Source organism: Papio anubis, chromosome 7, assembly GCF_008728515.1.
Source record: "Papio anubis isolate 15944 chromosome 7, Panubis1.0, whole genome shotgun sequence".
NCBI lineage: Eukaryota > Metazoa > Chordata > Mammalia > Primates > Cercopithecidae > Papio > Papio anubis.
The window spans coordinates 111,959,431-111,975,882 of record NC_044982.1 but is presented as its reverse complement, the minus strand read 5'-3'; the positions used below and the strand labels follow the sequence as shown (position 1 = coordinate 111,975,882).

Sequence of the window (16,452 nt, the reverse complement as noted above, 5' to 3'; positions counted from 1 at the left end):
AGTGAACACACAAAGGCATGCGATAGGTGTGCCTTATTTCAGCTGCTTCTCCAGGCTTCATTCTCCAGCTGCAGAGTCTTACTTTCTCCGCTATTGTCAATTTTGCTATCTTTGGGTACCAGCTCTGTGCTGACAGCCCAATGCCACTGGCTTATATGCAAACAAGCAAATGCAGTGTCAGAGTAAGTGTTAAAACATTTGGTTACCATTTGTATAAAAATGAGTTATCATTTATAGAGTACTGTGAAACTTTCACAAGAAGTATTTCATCATCCTTTTAAATTTAACATATAAATCATCTTCAAACTAGAAACAGCTGCCACAATGATATTGGAAATATCATTAACTTCTCTGAACCTGAAAACCCAGCTCATTTAAGTTTATGAAATTCAGTAAGCTTGGGGATCATCAGTATATTTTCTTACACTAGGCCATTAGGATCACTGTCAGATGAGGAAGAAAAAGACTCCATTTATGTAAATTTGGGAAAGTAACTTGGTTTTTTAAAATGTAACATGAACTTTTTAAAGTTAGAAGACAACTAGAATAATGAAGGCAATTTTAAAAAACATCATTTTAAAACTCTCTTCCTCTGGCTTCCAAGAGGCCCCACTGCTGGTTTTCTTCCTACTTCCCCAGCTGATCACTTTTTCATTCTCTTCACGGACTCTGAGATGTTAGTGATCTCCAGGGTTCTGTCTTCAGCCTTATTCTTGAGTCATTCTCTGGGCTCTCTGTGGGCTATAGCAGCTATGGCTTCATTAGTCATTGTAGCTCACTACCTGAGCTATCATCTCAGACCTACACATTTCCATCTGCAAGTTCCAGAGACACGCCATCCTCAACCTGTCTCAAACCCTTTCTGCCTTCCTGCCCAGCCCATCTAATCTTCCCTTACATTCCTATCATAGCAAAAGGTACCAGACATCTAATTTTTCTGGTCAAACATCTGAGGATTAACTTTCCTTGCCCCACCTCTATAGCCCATCAATCACAAAACTTCAAGTTTACTTCCAAAACATTATTTGAATACTTCAACTCCTCTTCAACCCCACTGCAGTGCTTCTGTCTTAATTTGGGCCTATCCCCCTAAATCTTATTTATTGACTCTCCCTGCATCTTAATACATTCTTTATACTACCAGGGTTATTTTTATTAAAAATACAAACCAGATCGACCAGGCGCGGTGGCTCACGCCTGTAATCCCAGCACTTTGAGAGGCCAAGGCGGGCGCATCACAAGGTCAGGAGATCAAGAACATCCTGGCTAACACGGTGAAACCCCATTTCTACTAAAAATACAAAAAATTAGCCAGGCGTGGTGGCAGGCGCCTGTAGTCCCAGCTACTCGGGAGGCTGAGGCAGGAGAATGGCGTGAACCCAGGAGGCGGAGCTTGCAGTGAGCCGAGATCATGCCACTGCACTCCAGCCTGGGCAACAGAGCGAGACTCTGTCTCAAAAAAACAAAACAAAACAAAACAAAACAAAACAAAGAACAGACCAAGGCATAGCCTTACTTAAAATCAGGATGAGGCAAGTGAGTCCCCGATGAACCAAGCTGTTCCTCTTTTCAGCCTCAGATCTCATTACCCCTTGTGAACCATGAACAATATAGAACTGTTATACTGAAATGGACCATATATTCTTTCATTTCTTTGCCTCTGCTGTTCTCTCTAGAATGCTCTCTTCAAATGCCTGGGAACTCCTTGTCGCTCATTAAGGTGAAGCTTAAATGCTACCTCTTCCTTTTGGAAGCCATTCTTGACCATTTCAGGCTGGATCAGCTGCCCTTGGTGGACACACACATCTCCCAGTACATGGTTCTAACAGAATATTTATCAAAACGGTTGCAATTATAGCTATACCTGTCTCAACACACCTTGAGAGCACAAATTATACCCATCTGTCCTTCACCCTTGTATCATCTAGAACGGTGCTTGGCAGACAGCAGGTATCAGTTAAAATGTATTGAGTACAACTCATCTTACCCCTTTCCCTTGAAATCACCCTCCCAACTCTATCATAAGCTTTGGTTTGTATTTGCTTTGGTTTATATTTGTATTTGTTTGTATCTGGTTTCTCTTCAGTTCAATGCTTATAGCTTTTACTTCACTATTCAAACATTTGGCAACTTAATCCAGCTTGCTGAATTCTGATGGCCATTACATCTGGAATATATTAATATATCATAAATATCTGTCATAAATATAAATGCTGTACTTACAGCAAACTGTTCAAAGGTTCTCAGAGTTCACTGACATTATTTGCTTTTGGGGCATAGTACTAAAGAATGTACGTGAGCGCAAAAGTTGGCAGGGGGAAGAAGAGAAATAGCTTATTTTAATTTGGGTGCATTTATTACAGAAGTATGTCAACTACTTAACACTCTTACCAAATACCCCTTTTTATTGACTACTTGTGTGATATATATTCACATACATGTACACACACACATTTTGCTAAATAGTATCAGTCCTCAAGCTAAATTAGAAGCAATCCAAAGTGTAAATTAATCAAATTTTGTTATTTATTTTCACTAGGCATTTCTCTATCCTTTAATGTTATAGCTTTTTTTTACTCTAAAAGGCAGTATTTATTTCTTACAAGGCTTGAGTCAAAATGAATTCCATTCCTGAGCCTTCGGTACACTTACCAAAACTTCGCTAGTTTTAGCCTATGTAAATTTGAATGAAAATAAGAGAAAACTGGAGGACATATATACTTAACAATTAACCTGAAGCATAGTTCACTGATGAACTACTTGCATTTTAGACATAAAATGATGAGTTTTCAATCTAAAGAGGTTCCTATGAGACGCACACTTAGTGCTGCTTGGAGATGGGCCAAGGGAAACGTTTCCTCTGCTGCCACCGCCATTCCTCACTAAAAGAGGCACTCATCTGAAACTGAGACTACAAGAAAGCAGAAAAACCAAGAGAGACAACCAGATGTACAACAAATGCAATGGAGGGCTGTGAGGAGATGCCATTTGTAAAGCTGCCTCTTCTTTTCTGATAGACTCTAGAACAGTTTTTTTTTTGCTCCCAGGCTGCAACCAGTCAACATCCAAGTCACACAACGAGATGAGAACATAACAAAGCTCAATTTGGCAACATATAGTGAAACGAACTTACTAGTTGCACACACCAAAGAGGAAACTGCACTGATTGCTGATATGAAACTATATACATCAAACTGCTTATAAATAGAGGATGTGTTTCCTAAATTGAAAACAGCTTCAAATTTTGCTTTTACTGAAATATGTATATGGTGCTTATATCTTAAGCTGTATAATGAACAATTATGAAATGACACTGGTTACTCTGAAAATATAGAAGAGGTATCCCAGTAGTGGCTGAAGACCTAAAAACAGCCAAAAGTAACTGCTGTAATGATATCCAACCGTCAATATGAAAAATACTCAAAAGAACATGGGAAACAGTATGGTAAATGGAAGAGAGGTTCTAAGAAATTCCTAACTAGTTTGCATAGGGACTTTGTAGTCCCTCAGATTTTTAATGCAGAAATTGTGGCTATCAGAAAAGCTATATAAAACGTGAGCTTAAATTCTTCTTTTGAAGGGCCACGACGGGATTGAGATCTATCAAAGGATCTGAGCTTTGCCAATAAAGCAGCTGCAAAGGAGGGGTATGGGGAGGAGGGAGGTGCAACAGAAGAGGAGATGAAATGTAGAACTTGGAAGCAGCTGAACTGCTTTAGTCACCACTGAGAAAATCTGAGCCTATAAGGAGGATTTGTGCCAGGACAGTATACTAAAAATATTCATCCTTTTTACAAAGAAGTGAAAGGAAATTTAGGCAAAAGGCTGAGGTCTGAAATTACAGAAAGAATAATTTTTTAAAAACCATTCTTTATCTTTTAATAAGCCTATCCTCTAAATTAAGTCACAAAATTTTAAAACTTTAGGAGAGCCAATGCTTTTCCATTGAGCTGTTTCTCTAAAAAATAAAGCCATCTTGTTATAAAATTTTGCAAGTGTATGAGTTCCAAAAGTATGATACTTCATTTTATGCTTTTACCCTTCCTCTACATATGCGCAAATGTGAAATCTCTTAAAGAGATTTGTTATATGAGATTGCTTTTTCCATAGCTAAGAAACTATTTTTTTTTGGGGGGGGGGTAATTTTCAAATATTCTATGAAAGAGAAAAGTAGGTAAAATGTTAAAATCTGGGCCGGGCGCAGTGGCTCACACCTGTAATCCCAGCACTTTGGGAGGCCAAGCTGGCAGATCATCTGAGGTCGGGAGTTCGAGACCAGCCTGACCAACAAGGAAAAACCCTGTCTCTACTAAAAATATGAAATTAGCTGGGCATGGTGGCACATGCCTGTAATCCCAGCTACTCAGGAAGGCTGAGGCAGGAGAATCACTTGAACCCGGGAGGTGGAGGTTGCAGTGAGCTGAGATCGTACCACTGCACTCCAGCCTGGGCAACAAGAGCAAAACTTGATCTCAAAAAAAAAAAAAAAAAAAAAAAAAAGTTACAATCTGTAAAACTATTAAATTCCTTCATTTTCATCAACCACAGTGTAACTTGCCATTGGAATGTGGCAATAATAAAAATGAAACAGATTTGCTACAAGTGGGGAGATAAGGTAGCTCTGTTGCCACAAGTATACCTATATGGAGATTTAGAAATGTGAAGGTGAAAGCATCCCACAGCACATTTTGGACGAAGCTGAAGCAAAGAATAGAAGTGAGTTTCTTGCAGTGGTATGTAGTAGACTTTGATGATGGTTCATGTCTAGAACTGGCAAGAATCAAGACAATGTAAAGACAAGGCACCATCTGGACTTTATTCATCTAAAAGCATAGTGCCTGACAAATTCTTGCTTGCCTGTGTGAACTGCTCCTTTGGAGCGATTTTTGCCAAAGAATCAATTAGTAAAGTAGAAGTGACTGGAGTGTTGAGAGAAAGGAAAAAAATCAAGAAGCAAAAGACTGAGCAAAAATTGTTGTACTCTAGACTTCGTAACAAAGCAGGTCTTAAAAGCAAAGGGGAAAAACAGGCAGGAATCCATCTTATGCATATGTCTTTTTAACATTTAATCCAGAGTTTCCTATACTGTCCTATTATTTTTCATATACCTCTTTTCTCTCCTGGGAAGAATCATTGGTAATTCCATAGAGTGGATTTCTGAAAGCTTCCCCAGACTCCACCCTTATGCTATTACAAGTATCTTAAAATCATCTTAAATCCTTTAGCATTCTACTTGCCGTAATGTATATTCTCTAATTCAACCAGGCTTTCTTTCACCTCCAACTTAATCTGACAGAATAGTTTATGGCACTAAACACAACTACTTCTTATGTAAGTCCACTACCAGTATGTATCATTTACTCTCCTACCAATTCTCAAGGAAAAAGAAAGGCCATTCCAAAGACTCCAAATCCTCTTTCAGAAATTAAAGCTACTCTTACCAAGAATTTCTGAAGCTATTAAATAATATCATTTTCTACCTAACAAACTGATCAACAGTAAAGTTAAGGAGTATTCAAAGATGTGTGAGGGTGCAGAGAGAAGGGCCCTCAGACAGGCAGGAACACAAACTAATAGAGAATCATCTTTTTAAAGCAATCTGTCAATACATATCTGCCTCAGCATTGATGCCTATATACCTACTTATTCCACTTCCAGGAATCTATCCTTAAGAAAGTTAGTCAGAAACACAGATTTGTATAAAAGGTAATTAATCGAGATGTTATAATGAAATTGTGGCTGCAAAAATGAAAATTAAAAAGCCCAGGTATTCAGAGGTGTGTTTGCATTCAGCCCTGAAATTTTCTTAAAGCATCATTTAATAATATAATTGTGGTGTGATCGGGAAAAAACACATATACCACATATTAGAAACAAACCAAAATGCTAATATTGGTTGTCTCTCGGTGGTAGAACTATGGGTGATATCAGTTTGCTTTTTAAAATACTTTTTAGTGTCTTCTTTAAAATATATTACTTGAATAATTAGAATAATAGTTAAAATTATGTCTGAAATTGAGGCTTTGCTGTTCTCTCACCAATGAATTAATTCCTGGATGTGTCCTTAACCAACCAAACACAGACACCTCTTACATCCTAAATATTTTAGGCACCTCTGCCAATCTCTCCCACTTACCACTTTTCTCAGGTCTGTGTGGCTTTGACTCATCCTGTACATGTTTTCTGATTATCTAACACAATTTTCAATGTACATTATGTTCCTTTTCTCGTATTACTTTTCAAGGAGACAAGTTTTTTTTTTAAGTCCTACTTAAATTGGGGTGTAAAGTTTTGTGTTTTTTTAGCTCACCACTACAGTAATGAGAAAATTATTTTATTTATTTATTTTTTTTGAGACAGGGTCTCGCTATGTTGCCCAGGCTGGCCTCAGACTCCTTCGCTCAGGGGATCCTCCCATTTCAGTCTTACTTGTAGCTAGGATTACAGGCATGTGCCACCATGCCTGGCTAAGAGTTTAAGTTTAAAGTTCTGACAAGCCACTGTTACCATCAACATCACTATTACTATTGCCATTATTCTTAAATAAGAAATATTTTAATCATTTTTACTGCTATTACTCTGATGATATACCAAAGGTCATGCTCCTCAATTCTGCCTTATTTTCACCTTTTCTCTATTTGGTTTTTCATAATCATTATTAATCCAGCTTAACAAAGTTGTTCTATTTCATCCAATATCTACTGGCTGAACAACTCAAAAGTTCGGGTGGCAAAGAAACTGGAGATTAACCAATTGCCATTGCCAAACAGCATGGAAAATGGCTGTTTCCAGATGGTAGGGCTCCAGAGGTTATCTGAGAAGCATGAAATTTAAATATGTATTTTCTCTGAGACCCTCTGTTACCCCACCCTACTCTAACTGTAAAAAGAGTCCACTACAGCATCATAGGAGCCTAAGGAGCTTAACCTTTGTAATGCTAGAGTTCATCCATGCTTGGATTACGTGTTTAATCAATAGCAACAACAATGTAAGTTATAAAATGTCAACATATATTCTAGAACCCCTTCAGTAGATTAAAAACAACACATAAAAAAGATAATTTTTCTTATCTATTAACTCTGCCTAACTACTAAAAGGAACACAGTGAGGAGAAGGAAGAGGAAGAAGATACGTTAACATTTTTCAATAAAGACTTACTTGAGACCAGCCATGAGTAAGATTTCTGGGGGAAAGGTGCACATAGAAATTTAATTCGATGAAAAGTCTACCCTCTCTCCCCATTAGTTGTCAGACTACAGGGACTGTGTTTACTCTATTTCTCAAAAACAGGTCAAAGGTAGATATTCAACATGCATTTACTCATGAATGATTCTTAGTACACCTGTTTGGTCTAAGTACAAACTTTATGGAATACATTTTCTGAAAAAAAATCAAACAAGCCTAACCTGAATTAGATCTTATGGAATAAAATTCATTAAATTATTTCAAAGCATGATAAATATCCTAGAAAGCTAATAACCCATTCCTTAAACTGCAACTACAGAGAGCGCCCCTGCTGATTCCAAGTTCTAAATGATTACTCAGGACCACAAGGCTTTTTGGTCAGTGGACAGGTGAGTAAGAATATAGTAAGAGTGGAGACATTCATTTTCTTAACTGTTGAAGACAAACTAAGACACATACACTTCCTATTATGTACTTGCTTCCTGACAAGTTAGATTTTCTTCTAGTGAACTGAAAACAACCATGAAAAAGCAAAGTTAGCTGAAGGTGTGTCCCATGACATATTCTTTGTCAGAGCAGTCATTCATAATAAGAGAAATACAGGAAGTAGAGAAACAAATTCCAGGATATCAGATGCAGGTTCCGGTTTGAAAATATCATATTACCACCTCGAAAGTGTAGGATGTGCTGGAAAACACAAAGTATGTACAAGATTTGTGACAAGGGAGAACCACACTTGAAATACTTCATTATAATGTTGTATTTTTTAAACAAAAGCATGATGGTATAAACCTCTTAGTAATCTGAACATAGCAAGTATACTTTTGCCTTACAGTCTATAGCCTGTTCCTTCAGTTCTGAATCCCCACAATCTCCCAACCTCTTCCAAATCACCCAAGTCAGCAACTTCTTATACTCCAGATTTTTTTGCCAACATAAAGCACCACCCAATCACTTTATCACATCACCCTTTAATTCTCTGCATAACACATCTCTCTGATCATTTTTCTTCTTTATTTTTGTGTGTCTTGTTTCACCGGAAAGTAAGTTCTATAAGAATACAGATTTTTCACTGTCTTTTCATCATTTATCAACAATATAAGCACAAAGCAGGTGCTCAAACATTAGTGTTATATTTGTTTAGCAAAGCAAATTTTCCTTAATTATATACATTCACAGACATAAGTTGTGATAAGTTTTATTTATTTATTTATTTATTGAGATGGAGGCTCTGTTGCTCATGCTGGAGAGTAGTGGCTCGATCTTGGCTCACTGCAAGCTCCGCCTCCCGGGTTCATGCCATTCTCCTGCCTCTCAGCCTCCCGAGTAGCTGGGACTACAGGTGTGTGCCACCATGCCCGGCTAATTTTTTGTATTTTTAGTAGAGACGAGGTTTCACCATGTTAGCCAGGATGGTCTCCATCTCCTGACCTTGTGATCCGCCCGCCTCGGCCTCCCAAAGTGCTGGGATCACAGGTGTGAGCCACCGTGCCTGGCCGACAAGTTTTATTTTTAAAGGCAGGATAAGTTTTAAAGGTTCCATATGGCTTTCAAATACAATTTATATGTATAAAGTACTTCATATGAATGAATGATGGTTAGTGAAGGTGCCATGTTCCAAAGCTATTTCTAAAGCATTTATTTAAAAGGTATGTGACTTTTTTGTGGTACTTCCCCCACTCTACAGGTGTCTCCACAGTGTTATACTATCACCTCTCAGATGAAAAGCAGCAACCTAAATAGATATTTAAGATTATAAATTCTATAAGCACGGACAAAGTTTTCTGTTCCAGTCCCTGTAATGCCTAAAATAAATATGAGCAAAATAGGTATTAGTCAATTAGCTTTTCTAATAGGGTTTAAAAAAAAAAAGTAATTTGTATAACATAGGACTCGATTAAATAATCAATTAATTTACCAGAATAAAAACTTAATGGTAGGAAGTACTGATTTAAACTTGTTTTAGGCGAGCCCTCTTTGGTCAAATTAAATGACTTACCAAATTAAAAATCCTATCTGACCTTGGTACAAAGGTACAGTTTACAGAATAGGCTAATGACTATTTAATACAATAGCCTTGGCTGGGCGTGGTGGCTCACGCCTGTAATTCTAGCATTTTGGGAGGCCGAGGCACGCAGATCACGAGATCAGGAGTTCGAGACCAGCCTGGTCAATATAGTGAAATCCTGTCTCTATTAAAAAATATACAAAAATTAGCCGGGCATGGTGGCACACACCTGTAGTCCCAGCTACTCAGGAGGCTGAAGCAGGTAGACTGCTTGAACCCGGGAGATGGAGGTTGCAGTCAGCCGAGATCGTGCCACTGCACTCCAGCCTGGGCAACAGAGTGAGACTTCATCTCAAAAAAAAAAAAAAAAAGCCTTTAAAATTTAGTCATTTACCTCAAACATTTCTAACCTTCTTCAATAAATCCTCATGGGTCCAGCATGAATACACTTACATTTAAAGCCTTATCACTCCATAAAAACAGAGATCCAAGTTGATACAAGTTGTACATCCTTTCACTTGTCCAATATTATCTTTCAAGCTACAAATCCTAATATTCTAGAATTTGGTGAGAAACTGTCTTGGACTGTTTTCTGTTACTTAGAACAGAATACCTGAAACTGGGTAATTTAAGAAATTTTTTACATAATGGAGGCTGAGAAGTTCAAGGTCAAGGGGCCGTATCTGGTCAGAGCCTTCTGCAGAGTCCTGAGGTGGCCCAGGACATCACACATGGTAAGGGGGCTGAGCAAGCTGGCTCAGGTCTCTCTGCCTCTTCTTATAAAGCCACCAGTCCCATTCCCATGAAAACCCAATAATCCATTAATCCATGAATGGATTAATCCATTCATGAGGGTAGAGCCCTCATGACCCAATCACCCCTTAAAGGCCCCACCTCTCAATACGGCCACGTTGGGGATTCAGTTCCAACATGAATTTTAGAAAGGACAAACATTCTAACCATAGCAGGAGTTCCCTATTTCCATTAAAACAAATTCCAGGATTTTAGAAATGACTGTTTCCGCTTTCGGTTTGTGCCTTTCCACAGTAACATTATTACAGCATTGTTCCAAACTATCTACACCAAATCAACAGTAACGATTTTAGCTGTCAGATAATTTACAGCCTGAGTATTTCAGGTATATATCTATCTCCATGTCACAGCTCAATGAACAAACTGACAGCTGAATCAGGATATCAAGACATAAGAAAGTGTAGTTTAAAGGTCTTGCCAAAGCAATTAAACTTTGACCCTTGTTAACAATCAGCCATTACCATCTGACAGTTAAGAGCCAGTGCAACATAGTTTTTATTGCCTACAGTTGCCCAAGGGAACCCAGGTAAACATTTGATATGCTCTATGGAGAGTATGTTTATTCTTCCACTTATATATCTCAAGGCATTAAAAGGAGGGAGGGGCCACTATATAAGAATACATTTATTAAAACTGAAGAATGCATTACAAACTCCCAGGAAGAACCTTTTAACATTTTTTAATGTACTTCCTCATAATGACTTAATTCAAAAGAAAACAAAGTGTCATGTAAATTCTGGTACAGTTTCTAATTTTAGCAATGTTAAAATTGGCATGCTTTAGAGAAGTGATTCTAACAAGTTTCTTCTCTTTACAAATCTTTTGAAATCACACTTTGTCCTAACACCACAGTCTCTAGAGTATGGGACGACCTGGGTTTGAACGCAGGCTGTACCACACCTTGGGTGTGCTTAGCTCAGTCAACCTTAATGTTCTCCTCTAAAATATACATAATATTCCCTGCTAGATGGGAAAGCTGTGAGGATACACCATGTAAACTGTTTAGCACAGTGCCTGGGGTGTAGTAACTCAAATGTTAGTTGCCATCACCCATCATCATCAGATTCCCACAGTTAGTCCATAAACTAATACTTTCTTGGGAGACATACCTAATGCTGTTTCCTCATTAGTTACGTAGCACTGTGCTACATGTGCCCCCAGCGTATCTGCTTAACTTCCTTAACACAACTCACAAAAACTTTACTACCCTACTAACTAAGACAAAGGGTATTTTTACTAAACATTACCACTTCAGTCTTGGCAATAACCCACTATAAAAAGCACCACAGAAGTTCAAAATAACTTTCTTCACTGGAATAATAGTACATACACTTACACAATATCCAGAGATTCAGAGGAATCACTTAGAACTGATATTTGAGTAAATAAAAATCTAATTTAAAGAAAATGGTTACTATAGTTCCAATATTTTGTTACACGAACAATTCCAGTCCCTGAGCTTGAATAACCTAAAATTCACCTAATATTCTTCAAAATCAAATAGTTATGGCCATAAATTCACAAGGAATTGTAAAGAGTACAGAGCCACATCTTTGCCTCTTAGGTAGCTTACTAGCTAACAAAGTGTTCCTCATTTGGGGACCCCTGAAAATTATTTTTCCTTTTAAAAAACTCTGTAACTCTACTAAATAAATAAATAAATAAAAAAGAATACACGGTGCTTGGTTTTCTGTTCCTGCATTAGTTTGCTGAGGACGATGGCTTCCTGCTCCATCCATGTCCCTGCAAAGGACATGATCTCATTCTTTTTTTGTGGCTGCGTGGTGTCCCATGGTGTATATGTGCCACATTTTCTTTGTCCAGTCTACCACTGATGGCCATTTGGGTTGGCTCCATGTTTTTGCTGTTGTGAATGGTGCTGCAGTGAATATATGTGTGCATGTGTCTTTATAACAGAATGATTTACATTCCCTTGGGTATGTACCCAGTAGTGGGACTGCTAGGTCAAATGGTAGGAGAACGTCATATAATTTCTACATGCCAAGAAATAGTATTCTTCTTTTCATTTGTTTTCCAGTCATTTAGAAATGTAAATACTATTCTTGGCTCTCAGGTTGTAGAAAAACAGGTAGCTAACCGTTTTGTGCTCTTGGACCAGAGACTGCTGACTCCTGGTTTACAACGAGATGCTATGAGAGTTAATGACTTAAGCATTGTAGAAAATATTTCTCTTTATGGAATAAAAAATGTTATGGATGCATAAGTAGCAGTAGGTATATAGATACGTATTAAATTAGCAAAAGATGCCCTTATAATGGTCAGATTCACAAATCATGCCACATCTTCAAGGAGGAGACTGATACGACTTTTGCTAATGGAACTGGTTCTACACGTGCATTTCATTCTGCACAATAAACTCAAGAAACTGAAAAAATGAAACAAAATAAATAAATAAATAAGCCTGTAACTCAAATTAAAGTATATGAAACACTGCTCTAATTGGAAAAGAAGAAATCACGAAAATCCCAGTGTCGCCTGGGTGGTTGCGAACAGGTACTACCTCTCAGTTAGGACTCTTCTCTTCACACACAAATGCCCTGAAGGACTCTGGCAATACAAGTGTGTAGTAAGTGCTTTTAAATATATAACCATCCTTTTATGAGACAGCTGTTTTATCCCTTGTTGGGGGGTCGGGGGAGGAGGAAAGATTCTTTCCAGAACAGGTGTGCATATGCGTGGGAGGGAGGAGCTGAATGGGGACCAGTGATGATGGGGAGGAGGAAGAGGCACAGAGTATGGTTAACCGGAATGTTCAAGGAGTGCTTTGGCGACTCTGGACAGAGCAATCTGTCCAGGGCACTCAAGTGTTTAAGGAAATGACGAGTTTAGAGGGGCAAGGTGATTTGGGATCAGACTGAGGACTTCAGCTGCAAGACCGGGGGAAGGAGCTGAACCTTATTCTACCGCTGAAGCTTGTTTTCCTTATTTTTAGATCAAGTGATGTGATAGCAGAAACGTTTTAAAAGATTTATCCGGGTGCAAAGTCCAGATGGGCTGGAGGGTGGAAAGACGGATAGGAACAACATAGGTTACTATAAAAGTCCCTGGTGAAGGACCCAAACTAAGATGACATCGTTATAAACATTCCTTTCTCCGAGGGCGCACCCCCTAAAAATTCATAAGCCACCTTTTATTGAAAGTAAACTAATCACTTTCAAAACCTTGTGACATCTCCATCATATATTTAACCAAGGCTTATAATCTCACGGTTGGGTCACCCCCATGACCAAAACAAATAGACCTATGTTCTTGGTCAATGGATTATTTAGCTCCTCAAGTTGAAACCCTTCATTTTCTGGGCTGGTGACAGCCAGCCGGTTCCCCACACACAAAAGGCGTTAAGTGGAACCCTCGCCCCGACTCCGCGGCGTCCCCGCGGATCTGCCCGCCCCCGGACGGCCACTCGTCTGCGGGGCCCCGACAAAGAGCGCGGAACCTGAGCCTCTGGGGAAGATCCTATTTCGAGCCTGACGTCCTGTTAAGAGTCTGCAATGAACGCTCTCAGTCCAGCCGGCGACTCTAGGGGGAGACGGGGGCTCCTGGCACCGAGCCAGCCCGCGTGGGCCGAGCGCGAAGGCGCGGGCTGGAGGCCGTGGAGTCCCCGAGGGCCTCCCCTCGCCGTCCTCCGCGCCCGGGCTCCCGGCTTGGTCCGGCAGGGACCTCGCGAAGCGGCCTCAAACCCGGCCCTCCCCTCGCCTCAGCCGCCTGAGGGCTCGAGTGAGGCCCCCGCGCGCCCGCCCAGGCCCAGGCCCAGGCCCGGCTCGGCCCCCACGGGCGCCTTCGTTGCGGCCTCGCCCGGCCCCGCCGCCGGACCCTCGCCCTGCCCGGCCCCGCTCACCCAGAAGATGAGGTTGAGAAAGACCAGCACGGTCTTGGAGGAGGTGATGCCGCACTGGCCCATGGCGCCAGTGGCCCGCGAAGGCCCGGCCCGGAGAGCGGGGCTGCGCTCACCGAGAGAGCGGCAATGGCGGCAGCGCCTCCTCGCTCGGAACTGCACGGCCTGCGCGGCGCTCCCCGCAGCCCCTGCGCCGTCGCGCAGCGCCGACCCCAACTAGCGCCTCGCTCCTCCGCGCAGCCGCCGCAGTCCCCTCACGGCTCCCGCGCCGCTCCCTGGCAACCGAGTCCCGCCCCCCACAGCCGGCCGCTTCAGCCAATCACCTCTGCGGAGGCTGCAGTGAGGCCACGCCTCTTAAAGGAGCCAAGGCCTCAGCCCCTTTTATTGGCCTCTGGCCGCCCTTGGATGCAGATGCTCCGTGGGGAGGTTCTGGTGGACCAAACCCACTCTCCTCCTATGACTTACGTTTACTATGCCACCCTTACAGATGACTCAGAGTGATTCAGAGCCCTCTGAGTGCTATCTTTCTACCTAGCCCATTCTCCCCTAGGAAGGTTGGAGACATCTCTCCCTGACCAGAGATTCTCCTGATGGGGTTAAAATCTTGGCAGCACTGTTGGTGAGAAGTGCAAAGAACAACAACAAATACTTATGGAGAAACTTATTGTGCCAGGCGCTGGGCTATTTCTCAGAAGAGTCAGAGAGGAGAAAAGGCTGGTGATGGCGTTGGCAAGGCAGACATGTTTGTGTGGGTGAGTGGTTGGGAACAAGGTCTATTCCAGGGTAGTAAGTTTTGGACCAAGATTCGCAACGATTACAGAAACATCTCTTTGCAGTGCAACATTTCACACTCTTCCCCCAATCTCGAATCCGTCATAGCAGTTAATTATTGCGTGCTTACCCGGTACCAGGCTCCATTAGTTCATTTAACTCCCACCACAAGCCTGGATGGAAGGCACTATGGTTATCAGCCTCATTTTACTGATCAGGTAATTGAGGCTTAGAAAGGTTAAGAAGCTCGCCCAGAGCCACACATAGTAAGTGGTCTTGTGCAAAAACCACATCATCAGTCACACAATAAACTGCCTGTTTGCTTCTTTCCTGCCATTATAATCCTGCACTCCCTCCTTGACTGCGCCCTTAAGGATATCCATTTACTTGTCTTTAATCAGCTCACTCTCATGCAATCCCCCCACTCATCACTTTTCCCAGGCACTCTCAGAAGTACCTGTTCATCTCAGCATCCTGTGCATTTACACCAAGCAGCAGCAACAGCCATTTATTCACTCATCAAACTTGCTGCAAGTGTCACCTCTGTGCCTCACTGTTGTCGGTGGTGGATATTCCACTGTGAGCAAGACACATCCTTCCTTCCATGGCTTACGTTCGTTCGGGCAGAGGAGGCAGACCATAAACAAACAGCAAGTGGGTATATGACATGAGGTAGTGTTAGGAAACAATTCAGAGGAAAGGAATAGAGTGATGAGAGGAGTCCTCCCTGAGGAGAGAACACTGGAGGGGACCCAAGGGAGGTGAGGGGAACAGCCCAGAGATGAGAACAGCAAGGACAGAGGCCCTGAGGCAGGAACATAATCACTGTGCTGTAGGAAGGGGAACACAGAGAGCCTAGTGTGCTGGAGGTCAGCAAGGCCAGACCACCAACAGCCTACTACGCCAGGCGCAAGGCTTTGAGCAGACCAGTAACACCATCTAAGTGTTTCAAGTGCCATTCTTGCAATACCATGTAGGTCCTAATTAAAATTGTTAAAAAGAAAGAAAAATGATGGGCTCTCAAATATGATTCCCTTTGAACATCTGTTTTCTTGACACCCCTACCCTCTGTAAATTTCTCTCTCCGCTTTGCTCTGACTGCTTTTCCCCCTTTTCCAAAATATCTCCTTTGCATTTCTTCATCCTGTCCCTTCATCGTGTCCCTTCTCATTTCCCTGCGGAGGTCTCATCCTGTCCTTGTGCCTTCTTGAGTGGATCTCAGACCACCCCCTCCACATTAGAATCATCTGGGCCACACAGACAAACTCCATCAGATTCTCTGGGGGTGAGCCTCAGGGAATCAGTTGTTTTTCAAAAACAACCCAGGTGATTCGAATATGCTGTTGGGGCTGCAAACCACAGTTCTGAGTTTACAAGAATGGTCATGCCTCTCTTATCCTAAAAAGAAAAACCTCTCACTTAAAAAGTTCCTAAAGGAATAATCTCATCCAGTGCTTCTCAGACTTTGCCTTGCACACAGATTACCCGAGGATGCAGAGTCCAGGTGGTGGGGGTGCAGCTGGGCCCCTCTTTGTAGCCAGGGGCTGGACTTCTGCCCTTGACTCTTGCTTCCCACTCACGTTTTGTTGTTGTTGAGATGGAGTCTCACTCTGTTGCCCAGGCTGGAGTGCAGTGGTGCAATCTCCACTCTCTGCAATCTCCACCTCCCAGGTTCAAGCAATTCTCCTGCCTCAGCCTCCTGAGTAGCTGGAATTACAGGTGTCCACCACCATGCCTGGCTAATTTTTGTATTTTTAGGAGAGACGGGGTTTCACCTTGTTGGTCAGGCTGGTCTTGAACTCCTGACCTCGTGATCCGC

General features: G+C 41.5%; 1 protein-coding gene across 2 annotated transcripts in view; it reads right to left on the bottom strand.

Annotated features, from left to right (window-relative positions):
• TSPAN3 (tetraspanin 3) overlaps positions 1–14,197 on the bottom strand; it is a 32,243-nt gene extending 18,046 nt beyond the window's left edge. For both annotated transcript variants that reach the window (XM_021940780.2, XM_003901250.4), the window contains exon 1: positions 13,866–14,197. In XM_021940780.2, the coding sequence (XP_021796472.1) occupies positions 13,866–13,928 (63 nt within the window). In that variant the 5' untranslated portion in view covers positions 13,929–14,197. The remainder of the gene's footprint in view (positions 1–13,865) is intronic.
• Positions 14,198–16,452: the final 2,255 nt, after the last annotated feature.